The sequence below is a fragment of the Halichoeres trimaculatus genome, unplaced genomic scaffold, assembly GCF_033239565.1.
Source record: "Halichoeres trimaculatus isolate MK-OKI-2021-1 unplaced genomic scaffold, fHalTri1.1 fHalTri1_scaffold_6, whole genome shotgun sequence".
Classification (NCBI taxonomy): Eukaryota; Metazoa; Chordata; class Actinopteri; order Labriformes; family Labridae; genus Halichoeres; species Halichoeres trimaculatus.
Genome location: NW_027437184.1, coordinates 16,802,071 through 16,820,069, shown reverse-complemented (window position 1 = coordinate 16,820,069; position 17,999 = coordinate 16,802,071). Strand labels below are relative to the sequence as shown.

General features: G+C 38.9%; 1 protein-coding gene across 3 annotated transcripts in view; it reads left to right on the top strand.

Annotated features, from left to right (window-relative positions):
- LOC141791271 (ephrin type-B receptor 4a-like) overlaps positions 1-17,999 on the top strand; it is a 52,680-nt gene that overhangs the window by 14,216 nt on the left and 20,465 nt on the right. For all 3 annotated transcript variants that reach the window (XM_074671576.1, XM_074671575.1, XM_074671574.1), the window contains one exon: positions 15,648-15,718. In XM_074671576.1, the coding sequence (XP_074527677.1) occupies positions 15,656-15,718 (63 nt within the window). In that variant the 5' untranslated portion in view covers positions 15,648-15,655. The remainder of the gene's footprint in view (positions 1-15,647; positions 15,719-17,999) is intronic.

Genomic DNA, 17,999 nt, shown 5'->3' with positions numbered 1-17,999 from the left:
CTGCATCTCTAAAGATTAGTTCATCATTCCAGCCCTGTAAGGGAAAGCACATACTGAAGTAGATATTTGGAGTAGATCCAAGTCTTCTCTGTTCTTGACAGAAAGACAAAAAAACTCTGCTAATAAATCTGTAGTTAACTGGCAAGATATATGCGCTAATTATTTGAAAGGACAGCTTACACGGGGGTGGCAAAGTCTCCTGCAGCTAAGGAAGATCATCCCAGATTTTTCTCCAAAGTGTCCTCCCTGCAGGGAGCCGGTGTGTGTGACTGACCCTCACCTCAGGCCTCAATACAAGGGGATAGAGATCCTCTTAAAGGATTGAGAAAGTGTTTGAAAACAAGCTTATAGCCTGCACTCTCCCATGGTGTTTTTTTTTTTCTCTTTCTGATGACACATAGCTGGGCTCGGCTCTCGCAGATGATCAGCCTGCCTTCAGGAGCCTTCCATAAAGAAGGTAGCAACTGCAGGCTTGTTGGTTTGTGGGGGGCAGCTCTGACTGCAGATGGAAGAGGATTGCTCCCAGGTACACAGCAGGGTAGTGTGTGTGTAAAGTTTTCAGACCTGAATTTGACTCATTCAGTTTAAAAACACACTCATATATTGACAGGTTTCGGTCTCAGAAATGTGTAATCTTCATCGCAGGATGATCTTTGAAGTTTCCTGTCAGATTACAGACTGACAGTGTTTGATATTTGTCTGTTTGCAGTCATATAATGAAATGTATGGTCTCCCCTTGCCGACTATGGATCACAGGATCGAGACTACTCGCTCTGTGACGCCTTGATGAGGAACCAATGAGCAGATTATTATTTGAGAATGCAAACTTATTTTTTTAGCTAGATGAGTGTGACTTTGAGCTTTATAGATCGGCACCTATTTCCTTTTGAGTCCTACTCTGAGACATCCTTCTTAAAAGATGAAAACCTTTCTGCCTGTAAAAAATGTCACCCAAAATAAAGTGTCTTGATAAAGATCAAAAAGTTCAAATGTTCTCAAAACATGAGACACATTTCTGCCTTTCAATTCTGAAGAACCAAGGTCTCGGAAACTGAAAATGTAACTGATTTTTTTTAAAGCTCAAAAGAAGTGGCAGCACTAAAAGAGATGAAATGATGGGACTTTTCTACAAAAACAAGTTTTTCTTCTTCTGACTGAATTTAATAAGTTTCTAATTAAACCAACTGTGAAAAGTTTTCGGCTAGTTATAAAACAGATTGATAACAATGCTTTCATCTTTATAGGAGCTATAAAAGCAAAGGACACCATCAGGAATACGACTGTGTAAAAGTAGTAGTTTTAAAGCCTGTTATCTGTACCCTTGGGTAGGTGTGGGATGAGTCAGTGAACAGCATGCCGCCAAAAACTGTACATTCATAAGTCTTGCATTTGACTTGAAAGAGGTAGTACAGGAAGATTTTTATTAAAACACAAAGTTCTTACAGCAAACAGGACAGGGTCATCAGAACCTGCCTGTAAGTCCGCTCAGTCACTTACATCTATGAAAATATATGTAAGATTCAAAGCATTAAAAAAATGCACGAGTTATAAGAATACTCAATTCTTGAATAGCATGGACTATTCAGACAAAAACAGGTGATTGTATCAGGCTGTAAACATGTTAAGACTCTATAATACAGTGATGCTAACCATTGGTTTTGAGCAGGGCTGAACGATTTTGGAAAATAACCTAAAAGCGTTTTTTTTAGACCAATATTGCAATTGCGATTAAGCATACAATTTTTTTATTTATTTATTTTTTTTTTGGGGGGGGGTTATCTTCTGGATTGTTCACTTGACACAAGTTTTTAGTAGTTTTATAGTATTACTAACCAACATAAGATACTGTTAACATTTAAACAAGCCTTTTTTGCATTTCTTGATTGAAAAAGAAAATGGAACACTGTGAAATTTTACTGACCTCCAGTTGTCAGTAAGAGTAACATACCATAAAGAATAAAGTGATGAAGAGGTATGGCCCTGCAATCTACTGGATGGATCTGCATTTTGACTTTTGCTGGTTTTAAGGGTGAACAAATACAAGTTACTGTATTCCCTCCAGGTCTGGGTACATGAATCTTTTTTTTCCAATTGCAGCCTTTGCGGTTTGAAAATTGCATTCTATTACATTGCGATGTCGGTTTAAAATCGCTTAATTGTTCAGCTCTAGTTTTGAGGTCTTTTGTTGGCAGTTGCCATTCAGGAAATGCTGCAGTAACTTTTGGATCACCACACAAGAGGCAAAAAGGTTGGGATTAGGTGAGCTCTAAACCTTCTCACTAACAGCTAATGTGTACAAGCCTGTCAGAGGAGTCAGCTCTCCCCCTGTATTAGGTGAAACTCACAACTGTAGAATCAAAAAACTATAAAACTGCTTTTTTTGAAAGGTTGTGTATGTGGTTCATGGTTCTTCTGTGGTCGACCTGAAGTGGATGCTTGAGGAACTGCAGTTTTTAGCACTTCTACAATGTTTTCATTTTCAACACTGGAGGCTGGCTCTTGGGTAAGAAGTGCTGCTCTGTGTGCAAGATTAATAAGACTGATAAATAAAAGTTCCTTAAAAAGTTTGAATGCTGTCCCACAATGGGCTACCTCAAGTCTAGCAAATGTGGGTATATTACACTTTCATAATCATTCACAGTAACAAACTGAATAACACTGGCTTTTTGAATATTGGTAACCCTTTTTTCTCTGATGTTTTAAAAAAAAACATGAAGAGAGGAGAATTTTGCAACCATCTGCAATTTAAAGCTGCTGCTTTTAGTTGTTTTAATTATGGCGCCTAATGTCAGTTGGATGGATGTGTCCTCACACAATGCAAAAAAGCAATTTTCTGTAATGTGCTGGCCTGACACCTTTTCCTTTTTATTGGTTTAAGGATAAATAACTACATTAATAAATCACATAAACATTTCCAACCTATTTCACAACCGTTAAAAAAACCCTCACAGGAGCTTTAACTGCAAATTAAAAAAATCATTAGTTCTCGCCCAGGTAAATGCTAAAAAGGAAGAAAAAATCTGATTTTGCACCCTGATCTAACACAACATGGTTACCTTTTATCTAATTTGAACGTCATCTCTGGATTGTGTCTCTTATTCAGTGCTTTCCTTGAAAGGTGACATGATGGGAAAACACAGGGGTTTATAACAATCCAGTTAAAACTTTCCAGCCTGTAATAATCTGATGAACTTCTTTCTAATTCACTCCTGTACTGTCAGGATTGTGTATCAGGAATCCACTGGGGAGCTGGTGTTGCCTGCAACAGTGTTCTGAAGCAGCCTTTCATGGAGTTGGGTTATTTTTGAAGGCGGCTACACAAAGTGGTGCCTGTAATTGGAAGTAGCAGGAGGTGAATTCACTCAGTGGTGGATCGATATTCCAAAGGTGCAGAAACAAGCTGTCAAAAAACGACAATTAATTCAATCACACTGTATTAGAGATAATGTTGGGACTTATGTGTTTAAAGCTTACACTTCTGTTAATGTGCAGACAGAGAATTGAATTCTGAGTGATTAACAGTTCAAAAGAAGACGAAACAGACGCTATAGCTTCCAGCTCCTTTTGCCAATATGAGTCAATTCCTCTTGTGCTCTGAAGTCCAGCAACAGACGTCTTATAATAACACCACAAAAGAATGATAGATGTCACCACTCTGAAGATAATGTCCATTTCTCATAGTCTCTTTGGGACTATCTTTGGCCTTTGGCAGCTGTGTGATATTTTTTTAGTCTGAGGGAAAATGCAGTTTGGGTCCAAGATGCACAAGAGCTGTTGAGCCGTTAACACCGCAGGTCAAATCTCATTACTTGTAGGCGGTGATAGAAAAAGGCACAGAACTGAGTCGATGTCTCACATCCTCTTAACCCCAACCTCTCATTTCATATGAGGCTCCGGACTTCGCTTCCACCGCTGCAATTAAGTAAATATTCCCTTTGAACTTATGTGACTTGAATAATGCAGCAGTGTTTGCTTCCTCTTTACAGCAATTAAATTAAAAGGGAATACCGATGAATCATAGATGCACCTCTGGGCGCTTCGACCTGTTTAAGTAAACATTTGGTTTTTGTTCCAAAACCACAGAAAAGCTTTTTGTTAAATTCTTACTTCTGTTTTGTGAAGAGCTGTAACTGTTGATGATTTTTTTTATGCAGTTGATTTAATCTGCCAACCATTTCTGACTTCTTGTTTTGTCTGGGAAAGGTGTGAAAAGTTCAAAAAAAAGAAAAATTAATCGCAATTTCCGAGAGCCTGAAGTGATGACTTAAAATATTTTTTTTTTCATCCAGTCTAAAACTGAAAGACTCCTACTTATCACAGATGACAAAAACAGCAGAGCCTAGAAATGCTTCAGATTTTCAGCAAAATTTATCTTAAACAAATAGTCTTGTCAAAATGGTTGTTAATTGTCTTCATTTGAAAGATCTATTGATCAATCCAACCCGTATGATAAACATTTGGAGCCATGTTAGATACGGGTCCATTAGTATGAGGGGCTAAAAGGTTTTTTGGTTGGGAAAAGACAACATATGTTCAGTTAAAACCAAACAAGAAATCAATAAAGTGGTCACTGCTGTTGTAAATCTGTTCTCAGCTAAAGCAGAAAAGTCTTTTGACCGATGTGTGAACTCCCGAGTGTGATCAGTGAAAACACAGGGAGTGATTGATGTTATGATTGTGTCTGGTGAACCTCTGACGACCAGGTAAACTTAAGCCAAACCATTCAGAGGTCACACATCTTAGCCCTGCACTAAATCCTCTCTCAGTTTTCCTCTCACAGCTTTGTTGATCCTCTCTAGTAGCATCTCTGGTTTCTGTCCAGTATGAAGCTTCCTCTCTAACTGGGTCATATCCTGTCCTGGGACAGAAACCAAAGACAACATGTATTGATATGCATCCCAGCAGACACAAAGGGAGAAGAAAAACAAAAAAAGTGTCAAACATTAACACCCTTTCTCTGCTTCTTTCATCTTGCCCCTCTCAGTTGAGAGTAGCCGAGCTTGTCTACATGTGCTGCAGCAGGCTTTGTTATACAGTCGTAGTTAAACCGCGTCGAGCTGAGTCGGCGTGCATGTGAATGTGGGTGACAGGGGCCGGCCCCTACCACCAAAACCAGGAGACAGGAAGGTAACAAGAACTACGGGAAGCCAGGGTCTAATCTCCCCAGACACAACTCTGTCTCACACACTCACATACACACACACACACGCACACACATTGAGGGCAGAAGTTTTTTCAAGCTCATGGGCACACAGTAACCTATGCAAAGAAAAAGACGGCTGAGGCGCTGACATGAAAAAGAAAAGCTGTTTCCTTTTAGTTACTTTCTTTCTGTGCACTATTGAAGATAACTCTGATGATCAGGCTTGGGAAATAATGGATTACATGTTATGGCGTTACTTAATTAGGATACAAAAACCCCCCACAGCTGTAATCCAGTACAGTACAGAAAACAGTACAAAAAACCCCCACAGCTGTAATCCAGTACAGTACAGAAAACACCATGTAATCAGATTACCGGTATATTTGTTAAAAAGGGGATATTATTTAGCTGGATTACATTTTAAAATCAAATGGGATATACCGTATTTTCCGCACCATAAGGCGCACCTAAAAGCCTTCAGTTTTCTCAGAAGCCGACCGTGTGCCTTATAATCCGATGTGCCTTATATGGATCTATATTGATTAATCATGGCTACTGCAGTCAGGGGGCGTCGTCGGAGTAACAGCGGTAAGCAGTAAGAACCTGTAAAGAGGAATTCTGCTAAGTGCTAACATTAGCTCACAGGCTGGCCCGGGCTTCTTCTCTTGTTTATTGTTAGAGCAATACAGCGCCCCCCAAAGGTCTGGCATTTGAACTGATCTCTGGAAACGGCTTTTGTGGACGGCAGAAACGGCTTCGTCTTTACAGCGCGCTTTTTTTGAAAACGGCACAGAAAATAGTTGGATCGGAAAATGTGCGGCTCCATGTGGATGTAGCCTGAGTTTGACTGACTTATTGACTGTTTTGTTGACATTCCCTTTAGCGCAGCTCCATCTAGTGGATGCAACCCCAGCCACTACTATATCTTCTACTCTATGCGCCTTATAATGTGGTGCGCCCTATATATGAAAACAGTTTTCAAATAGGCCAGTCATTGAAGGTGGGCCCTATATTCCGAAGCGCCTTGTAGTGCGGAAAATACGGTACTACAATGCACGGTGAGGACGCATTGCGGCACGACGCAATGCCACAACAAAACAACACGTGAAGCGACCACCTGTACAGCCTTGAGCTGTAAGTAAACATAACATAAGCTAAGGTCATTCATCATTATGGCCTCCTGGGTAAATAAAAAAGCCTTCACTGAGTGGAAACATTATTTTGAGTTTAAATCACAAAAGGGGACAACATTATAGTACAGTGCAGACTCTACGTCCAACTTGAAGAAACGTCTACTGGTATGAAAACAAAGTGCTAACGTTAGCTGAAGTACACAGAAATCCATTCAGCTAAAGTTCAGGTTTGTTAGCTTGCTAAGCTGTCAATAACCACTGTACTGTGTGGACACATGGTTTGTTAAAAAAAATACAGTTGATGTTCTTAACCCATGTACTAAAACAAAGCCGTATCTGGAACAGATTTTCTGTTTATTTAGAAAAAGGAGAAGATTTTAAGTTTGCTTTGTCAAAGCATATTTCCTGTCAACTTTATGAACAATACTGTTTTTCAGTCGAATACTTGGATAATTCAGTAGGTGTACTGCCTAAATTTTCATTGTAGTTTTAATTTTCTTTTTTCTTTTTTCTTTTTTCTTTTTTTTAAAATTCAGAATATGGCCACCTGATTTGTTAAAAACATTGTGGGTTGTCCCGGTCTATGTGTTCAACTAAACAGCATTTCCTGTGTGCAGGAGATTTTATCGTTTTATGTTTCTCTAAAAAAATACAAGGGGAAGATGACACTTCTTTCATACTCTGTTGTCTTTATGTGCTTGTTTGGTATTTAAGTAATCCCAGAGTAACTAAAAGTAATCAGGTACATTAATTTAATATTGTGACACTTAGAGTAAGTCGCTGATTACATTTTTTTTAAAGGTAACTTGTATTTGTACTTGGTTAATTTTTCAAAGTAACTGCTGATAAAGAACTTTGAGATTAAACAACAAATCTGCCTGTACATTCTTCACTTCTAATGTAATAATAATAAAAAAAAGAATATTTCTAAGGGACGTTGGGGCCTGTGTCCAGTAACAGTGTTTTGTTTTTTGACCCGGCAGCTTGAAAGCAACAAATGAAGACGTTCATACACTCACCACACTGGTTTTCATCCTGGGATATTACTGTCAGGTCTAGAGCTGTTTTAAATTTTAAAACATCATTTTGATTGGTTGTTTGTATGAACTGCCTTCTATAGAGCCACTCATGTAAGCAAGATCATTTGGATACCATCAAAACACTTTGAAAAGTTGCTGTTCATTGTTGATAATGGCCTAAAATATTAAGAAATATTTTCCAGTATAAGAACAGTCTTCAAACAGCGCTAGTTTTTACATTTTCTGTGCAGCCTCTCTGGAAAGAAAACAAATATGAAGCATTAATTCAAAACAGACTTGTAGCCATCACTAAGGAGGAGCTGCTGAATGACTTTCATCTTCTACCTACACAAAGCGTCAGTGGGAAGGGCTCTGAAACTGTGATCGTGGGCTCAGCTAGCTCTTTCCCTGTTTCCCACTCTTTGAGCTAAGCTAAGGTTACTCTGCTGAGGGAGAGAGTGGTCCAGATATTTCCATCTAGCAGCTTTCTGAATGCATTTCCACGACTATTCCTTTAACCTGAATTTGAAACATGAAGGTATCAGATTTCCCCAGGCGCAGAACATCCCTGAAGCCCGTCTGTTTTCAGGATATAGGCTTAGCCAAATTTGAAACACATGCTAGCTATATCCCCTTTAACACGCAAGGTCTTGAATTGTACCTGGAGAACAATAATACTGTTATCAAGGAATTATTTTTCTTCTCCAAACAAAGAACAAAAGTTCAGTCAGAGCCTGAACTTTATCAGCTTCAAGTCCCAAACCACCAAACAAATATTATACAAGCAGATGTGAGTCCTGTGCTCAGCGGTTGATGATTTATTACTTGTTGGTGTCCTGTATTGATTACATATCTCAATAGAAATAGAAACAGTGTATTACATGTCATCATTAATAAACCCATCTGGTTTTTATAGATTTTTCATCTGAAATTCCAAACCCTGTGATATGTCCTCCCTACCTATTTCCTTTGGCCCCTGTATCCATTTCTCTAGGTGTGTGAGGGTAATTGGCACTCTGTTTCTTTAATTAAAATGAGCTCTAATTGTAGCTGAAGCAGGGCAAATGTGCCAAGGCCTGTAATTTCCCCATCAAACTCCACAGCCACAGAGAAAGTGGAAAATTGGGAGGGACGGGGCATGCGGGGAAGAGATGACCGCAAAATTGAAGAATTGTGAAACAGGATTTGTTGCACATGGGTGCCGCTCTTGAATTTGAGGTCAGTTGTTGAAAGTCTGAAGATGGCTGTATGGAAAATGAGGGTGTAATGTTTGCTGTTAAAACCCCTCCCCTTCCCTACACTGTAAGTGAAAAATACAGGGTCAAGTTTTACATTTCAAAGACACCCCGTGCAGTTGTTTGTCTTGAAACTGTCCCAATTTTGGTGTGCTTCCACCATGATTTAATGATTACAGTTAAAAGTATGCAGCCGTGTTACTAATATCCAGTCTTAAAATGAGCAATGCTGTCTATATCTTTAGAGTTTAAAAAATGAGAAGTAAAAATACAGAAATTACAGAAACAGACACTAACTGTTGAAATTCTTTGATGACTAATAAAGAGAATGTTAAGATCAGCATTTATTCTCATTAGAAACAAAGATATGTATTTTTCCTCTATTTCAACATGTTACACTCTTGCCTAACAACCTGTTTCTTATTTTTCCATATTTTCAAACTTGTCTTCATTTTCTCCCTCTATTATAACCTATTGGGCTGAGTGTTGTATTTTTGCCAGCCCACCTATCAGTTCAGACGTCTCCAGTGTCTCCTCATGTGCCTGATTGTACTGTAATTACAGTACAATTGTATGTTTGGGGTGTTTAGATATGGCCAGATGACGACTTTTCATTGTTCCCACATTTTTGTAGCACTGGGGGCAATTTTCCGGCTGTGGGTGGCCGCCACCGCTGCTGCTGTAAGAATGTAAAGGGAAACTGCAGCTTCCTCTAACAGGGCTGAAGTCTGAGTGCACCTCAGTGAAAGGCAAGGCTGTGCATGCACATAATAGAAAACACTCACCATCTCTCAGAAACACTCGCGCTCATGCATCCTGTCTCATAAAGCTTAATGATAGAGCAGAGATAAACAGTGATTACCATGCCACGGGGTGTGTGTGTGCGTGTGTTTCTCTGTGTGTGTGAAGCAGAGGCAGGTGTGCATATGAAAGGTGGAGACGGGTCGGCCTCCAAACTATAGCTTTAGTGCTATAGAGGTGTGTTTTAAAATTACGCTGCTGGAGTGAACTTGTGTTAGACTAAAAGCGGGGAAAACACCAACCTGAACTTTGTCATCTAATTATCCTTCTCTGCCTCATCCTCTCTCTACTTTTCTATTTTTCCCTTTTTCATGGCCTCAGATTGTTGTCATAATACGGGTCTGCATCCATAGTTTAAAGTGGAGCAGTCTGAGATACAAGTCTCCATACAGAATCGTTAAATAAGAAAAGTGTGACCAGTAGCGATAAGCTTCCAACATGTTTATCTTACATTTATCTTTCACATCTACATCAAGTTTATCTGCAGTTTTATGAAGTCTGTCTTCCAACTGCATTGTTGATTATTTGAACTACAGATGGAAAAACTGATGTCCTATAAAAACTGTTTTTAAAAATAGTAAAACTGGAAAGACCTTTGTAAAGCAACACTAACTGAACTCCAGAGATGAGGTGATCCAATGGAAGTCTATGGGCGCACTGCTAAAAGCTTTCTCTACACATACCATGGCTGCCAACAAGAATCTGAGGAACACTGAGTTTTATTGTGAAACTGCTTCAACTAGAAATATTTTTACATTTTATCTCTCTATTCCAAACGCTGAAAGAATCCTGACCAACAAAAATACATGCTCCTACACTTATGTTCACAGGAGCATTACTTAAAGATTTTCCTGTCATCCTGTGTGTGCTTAAGATTGTTGAAAACACAATGATTTATAAATCAAAACTGTAAACTGAACTATTAAAGTCTGGTCCAGAGCTGTTAGTAGTTTAACCCTATAAATCCTGAACCATCAAAAAAACCCAGCTCAAAATTCTAATTTTTTTGAAGTCTATCATTTATTAACTCTTCTACAAAGCCACAAAAATATTACTATATTGCAGGGGTGGCCAACCAGTCAGAGACCAAGAGCCACAAAAACTACCGTGGTACTACAAAGAGCCACATCACAAATGCATTTCCTCTCACACATAAACGAAAGGACATAAGATGAAAATCAATACACTTCCAATTCTGTAGTGACATTTATTGTGTTTGTAAGAGTATTAAAATTTGTACTTGGAACCGTGTCTGAGACAAATTTTAGTTTTTACTGCAGAAGAGACAAAGTTCCATCTATCGATCAAGATAGCTATGAGCAACTGTGTGATGTCGAGAAAAGAAACTGAAACTTAAGTATCAATCTCATCACCCAAGTATTGATCAGTACTGATCACAATGCTGGCATCAATATATCAATATTTTAGATTGATTGGCACACCATTACTCATAACAATATAATATATTTTTTTATGAATGGATCAAAGAGCCGCACACTGAAAGACAAACAGCTGCATGTGGCTCGCGAGCCGCAGGTTGGCCACCCCTGCTACATTGTTTTGTTTGTGATGTACTTTTTGTGTCACATTTTTGAAGATGGGTAACAATTTAGATGTTTTTCTTACTGCAACTTCTTGAAAATTAGCAGTGATTTCCATGTGGATGATTTCTTGAGAGCAGCCATTATGAAAAGGACCAAGATACAATTTCAGCTACCTGCAGTGAAATGATAATCCTCAGGGGGTAGAATACATTGTTTTACATTTTAACAGGCTTTAATGAAACTTTGATCATGTTGATGAGATAGAGGTCTTTGAAACTCATGTATTAAGTGTGATATGTTCCAAAACGGTAGGAAGTCGAGTTAATTTTATTTTCCGTATAGCCCCAGTTCACAGCAGAAGTGATTTAGAGTTATGTCTCTCATAAATCCGGTCGACACCTTTTTTTTTCCAGTATAACAGACCAATAGCCTTTTGTTATTCATCATATTTGCATGACGGGATGTCATCTGCACATCGGCTTGTTCACATTTCTCCTCGCGCGTACAGTGAAGTTTCGCCCCAACGCGTTCGAAGGCACACAAACGTGCACACATTTACACGCACAGACAAGCTCACAAGCTCATTCTATATAGTGGACAGAGAGCTGGGAAAACCACCACGAGGAACATCTACCAGCACCCTCTCTATGAAGATGCAACACTTGCTCTCCCAAGGAAAACATTGGAACTAGTGAGACTTCAAACTATCCTGAAGCTTTATGAGCGTCCAAAACACCCATTAACATTTTTTCCTGGACAATATCAGCAGAGTGGGTGCCAAAATCAACACAAGCAGAAAGTTCCTCATGGTACCTTTGATAAACTTTGTTTTACTAATGAACCACCTAGTTTCCTAGTTTCCTAATCAAATCATTCCACCGTCTGGCCACAATGATTCATTATTTATCCCAAATTTACTGATAAATTTCTACCTAAATGAGTGTCTTTATCTGCACATCCAGAGTAGAATGACTGTTAAAGAGAGGAGCAGGTAATGTAAGGAGAAATGTCACTGATTTAAAGTCACATTTACTTCTCAGTGTGATACAAGAGCACAGCTGCTGCATATGCATCCCTGAGAATTACCGATGTCAAGTCACTAATTTCATATGCTGAGAAGGAGACAGGTCACGCAGGCAATAGGAAGGATGAAATGACTGTGAGAAGGGATGGAGAAAAGTCATTAGGCCTTATGGCAGTGAGAGTGGGATTGAAAAACGGATGGACGTCTGCGTTAACCTGTGTTTTTGTGTGTGCTGGTTTTTGTTTGTGTGTGTGTGTGGGTTGTTCACTGAGGAGATGCATTCAATTAACGCAAGCCTGATTGAGAGATTATCGAAAGCCATAATGGAAAAACGAGGGAATAAAGAGTCGGATCTTTTCGGGTGACACCAGATGTCTTCCACTTGGAGCACTTCTTCTAATGGTGTTAATTATTTTGGATTCAAACGCTCCTGTGTTGCTGTGAAACAGTTTTTCATTTCAGTCTAACAGGGAATACAGCTTTAGAAGAATCAAAGACAGTCTAGAGTCTACTCTGAAGAGATCACATTTGTGTGCAGGATCTTTAACCATTATTTTTATGATCATTAGTGTCGCACGTTGGCGTCTGTCTGTGGATGACTTCAGCTTCATTTTATCTCAGTAGGAAGTGCGAGTCAGATTCTGCGTCATATGAGAGTTTTCTTTGAGCTTTCATGTGTGTTTTATTGGGATGTGGGCTGGCAAGTGGTGGATGTGATTGCCTCTCTCTTTACACAGGATCACAGAGATTAGTAACTGTGGGCGTTCTGGTTATTTTTGTAAAATACTACAAGTGTTTGTGCTTAACGCTGTGGTGCAAGATATATTCATAGAGCATGAGGAGTCCCTGCAGCCTCCATCTCTTTGTAATGTTGCTTTTCTCCTATTGACAGCACACTCATTGCAATATTTCCCACCTGTTTTTTTTTTAATACACTGTATGTCATATTAGGGTTACACTACATAAAGCATCTTTATGATTTTTTGTGCACATTTTGTCACATTAACAGGGGTGATAATCAAGTTATAGGTGGTGCACTGTAACAAATGAATGTTAAAAAGCAATAATTTCACCATGCTTCCAGATGTAAAAAGAAGAAATTTTTGTTGTTAATACATGCAACAATGGCCCCTCCTCTCCAGCTTACTGCCACCAGTAGCTTCCTAAAGGGTATGTTTTAACAACCTGGCACTTGGTTGCTAAGTCTGTCCTCACATCTTGTGTGCTGTGATTCGCCAGGGGGCTACACTCTGACGAACTGGAGGTTGACACTCAGAATCAGCCCAAACACGGCAAAATAAAAACATACAGACAGACTAAAAAGCTCTTTTCTGATATAGGCACCAAGTGCATCATAAGCAGTATTTAGGAAGGTTTGGGAAATTCAGAGTATCTTGTCTTTAACTTTTCGGTCAAATAAGGTGAAGTTCAAAACAATAGTGGACATACTTTTCTAGCTTATTCCAGAGCTGATGACGCAAAAGTTACTCACAGAAAATGTTATTTAAGGATTCAGATTTAATCTTGATTCAGATTGTTCATTACAGACCAAAATTTCAAGCAACAGCCTGTAGTTCCTCATTGACAGTTGCCAATGAATGTGGCTTTAATCCTTTATAGAAGGATCAACTGGAGTCACATCAATGCATCGAAAATTGTATTGTTGATTTGAGCTTGTTTTTGAGGAAAAGAAGACGAGCAATAAAGACAGCCAAGAAAAGCAGGACAGGTCAAATCAAAAAACCGAGTCACTGGTTTAGTTGGTGATTCAGCAGGGGCTCCATGTTCAGACCCTGTAATCCATGTTGCACTGGTTATTGGATTGATTCCTGGTCCTGCAGTGATTTGGTAAATGTCTTCCATTTCTCTTTATCCATGTTTCTTGTTTGTTTCAAACTGTCTTACCAGATAAAAGCAAAAAGCCCAAGAGATTATCTTTCAAGGAAAGACACAAAGCTGTTGCAACAACACAGCAAACTATGAAATTAAAGAAGGCAAATGAAGTAAACACCAACAAAACACCACCACCATAGAAACCTGCTCACTATACATGATATTTTACATATTGAATCTTGTCATGGAAACTGAATGTGTCAGCTGCTGTAAGAGCATTTTAAAAAAGCTGTGAGAGCTTTTATATTTAAAGCAGATGTTTTGGACAAACATCAAACATATTGAAGGAAGTAGGAGGCAGAGATAACACACATTTAACAGATGTTAAAACATATGTACTCGGTTGAGCTTTTATCCCCAGGATCACTATTTCATGCTATTCTGAATGAAAGAATAATAACTATAAATCATTACTTAAAGCTCCTGTGAGGAGTTTTCACTGGTAATGAAATAAACTGAAACTAATACAGAGGTTTTATTGTGATCTACAAAAGCAAGGCCAAAAGTAACATAATAGATAATTTTTATCATGTCGTTTTAAATGTATGTAACTGCAGCAAGGGGTAGGCACCAGCCCAGCCTTGTCTTTCCAATTTCCACACTAGAGATTCATGTTGACCGAGACAACTGTAAGACAACAATAAGAGCAGGTTTAGATTTTCGTATTTACAGGACAACATTAGAGATATCGTGTGTCATTTTCCCCAGAGATATTGGGGTAAACTCCACAGGAAAATTGCTCACAGGAGCTTTAAAGAAATGAGGTTCAAATGAATTTTAGGCAGTATTTTTTTATTTATTAAAAGAGTTATTGCTTTAATCAGGAAAACACTTAGACTTTAATGGCCCATAACATGCAGAAACTAAAACTGGGAGAAAACATAACCATAAAATGGATTTAAGAATAAACATGTTGGTTTTAAAGTATTGGCGAGTGTAGTGCAGTTGTGTTTGTATAGAGTGGGTATTATTGGGATTATGGGAGCGCCAGGTTTTACTGTTGAGCCCTATATTTGGAGCCTTATTCAACATAACATCTTAATAACCCCAGTGATAAACACACAGTGAATCCCACATTTCCTCCAGCATCCGTTTCCATGCAGGTGCTCTCCTTGATCATGTCACACCGGAGAGCCGCATTAAATCCTGTTTATTGGTAAAACCAAACCAAGCCTCACCCTTGAGATGAGCGTCTGCTGGGAACATGCACAGCTCCACAGCGGGTCTGTGACACAAACCTCATCCCAGCAGTGCAAACAGCCATCACAATTCAGCCGAGACGTTCTGCAAAGACAGCTGGAGGAATAAAGTAGTCCCTTCACCCTAACCCAAGTTTGGTGCACTTAGATTTTATTAGGATACTGAATCATAGCACAACATTTGAGTTTGTTTGTGAGCTGGCATCCTGCCTGTCAGAAGATTACAAAAATCAATTCTATTGTAATCACAGATCGTGACTCGTAGAGCTTAAATCCTTCAATGCGTATCCATACCTCTGTTTTCATGTTAGTCTGGTCGATTCTGTTTTGTGTCGAGTATTCCTCCCCAGGAAGACTTTTCACCGGGTTTCGTGTGACCACAGGCACTTTGCATTGATGGGAACATTAGGGCCTCAGGGGGAATAAAAACAAACATGAGAGGAAGACAATTTCGGAGGGTAGTGGGAATGTTTCTCTGGATGTAATTGACTGGTGAAACTCCATCTTCGCCCCTTAATCCCAGCATAAGCCTCAGCAGGGCGCATGGAGTTAAAATATGTTCACTCTGTTATTTTGAATTCAGTGTGTCTCTCTACATCTAAGTGTGTGTCATGTGTCACTTTCGAGCTTTGGGTAACATTGTTTCTCTTTCACAGAGGTCCTGATGAACACTAAGACAGAGACGTCTGATCTCAAATGGACTATCTACTCGAACGCCAAACCAGAGGTATGTGACCTCACTCCTTCGTGTTATCTGTATTAGAAACACACACTGCCCTGTGACGGGGGATTTTTGGCTTCCAGCTGTTCTTTTGTTACTTTTGCTATAAAAGTGCTCCTTATATGGCAGGTAACTGACAGAATAAAGGATAACTCCAGAGTCAATGTGGAATTTAAAGTGTATTGAAAGCAGATGCTTTGATTTATCCCATCAACCTTGGAGCTGAAGTCACTGGCTGCCCACATTTTGAACACAGGCAGCCAGAAAAAGGCATATTTGTAATTTGATCAGCTGAGTGATGGTTGCTTTGGTATTTCTGCCAGCAGAGTCAGTGACCAAGACTGCTCAACTTGCTGAAAGAAAGCAGTTACAGCAATGTTGGCAAGAAACTGGAGAAATATGAAGAAATATGTCTGTGCTTTTGATTAAGATGCAAAGAAAAACAGGCCGACTGTCTCCAAATCAGAGAACAGCTTTTATCAACTGAATCTATTTATCAAAAGCTTCTCATGTCAGAAATAAGACTGGATTGTGTTTTATAATGCTAAGTTAACACGAAAGAGTATAAAACCGTGATTTAAGTCAACAGTGACAGGCAGCAGTGGGGAGAGGCTGCGAGCTGTCTGTATCAAAACCTACAGACATAAAAAGGTTCATACATGCTGTGTTATTTTTAGCTTTAAAGGAGTACAACAGGAATATTGAAGATATTTGTAAGACATAAATTCTAGCTGCTCAGTTTGGAAAAGTAGATGTATTTATGACATATTTAGGTATCATGTTGATCTTCAAGTGATTTTTTGTGGGCAGGCCAAGATGCCAATTAGTAGTCACTGGCATTTATTTGCAATTACTTGTAATCAACTGTCTGGTGGGAATAATTTATTACAAATGGAGACCAGTAAACATAACAGAAATATTCACTTCAGATTTATACAAATTGATAAACATATTCAAGCATTAAAAAAATGGCTCATTCCTAATAATTTGAAGGTGTGGGTATCAAGAACCTGCTACAACTTGGAACCAGATATCATTTGGATATGCCATCCCCATGAATTCTGACAAGGGAACATCGATAACTCCAAGCTTGTTATCCAAGAAGGCTGCCACCATCAACAGTAAAATAAAAACTAGAAAAGCACTCAGAGAGCGCAGACTTCCGCAGTGCATTCTGTGATTGTCACGCAACACTTAAGTCCTACTTTAATGTTATACTCCCTTTCAGCAGACTGCCTGTTCCCTGACAGTGTTGAAAATTGTGACTCAGCACATAGTTCATATTCTGGATTTTAGCATCCAGAATATTGCTAGGATCTGGATCGTACTTTTACATCTGTCAGAAATTATTGTGACCTTGTCTTGTATTGTTTTGCAAAGCAATCCGACCATTTATCGTGGAGTTATGGACACATATGGTGAAAACGGCCCTATCATACAGTGATAAATAATTCTCTAAAAAAATCCTGGATCCAGACGGTGATCCGGATCACCTCCAAAATTTAATCACTTCTTCCTTATCCCACAACATATCCTGAAAATTTCATGTAGATCCATTTGTCCGTCTGTTATGTTGTTCACAGACAAACAGACAAACTCTCCCAAAAACATAACCTCCTTGGCGGAAGTAATGACAGTAGAAGTTGTACTTTTTATTGTCTCACCCTGTCTTGATTCTATTTGGCATGACCACCTGCTGACTGCATATTATCCGTACTGAAGTACAGACAATGAGAAACTGGTGACATCATGACCCATTCATTAGTGTGACATTGCATGTCCTCTGATGCGATTATTTCATGATCACATCTCAATTGCAATGGTCAAATTATCATTACTGTATTATTCAGCCCTGGTTAATCGTGTTTTAACAGATCGAATCTGCAGATGTGAAAGTGGCGTCATTTGATGAACCCAAACATCTTTAATATGGTCACAAAACTCAAGTCTTTGAAGTCAAATCCAAATGATTCGCTCAGCCTCTTAAACTGAAATTGGCCTCACAGAAAAAAAATCATAAACAGCATTAATAATGTAATTTCTCATTGAGTGTTAAATATAAACTGTACACTGGATTAAATTTTAGGGACAGTGTAAAGGATGTTTTAAAATCTGACACATTTGTGGTGTGTCTTAATTTAGAACAACTTCTACCGTATGCGCCTTGCTCATGGTTAAAAACATACATCTTTATTTATACACTAATCTCCCTTCACTCCAAAACACATTTAAAACTCATTCTTTAAACGATTTTTGTCAAATCCAGATGAGCCCTGCGGGATGTTTG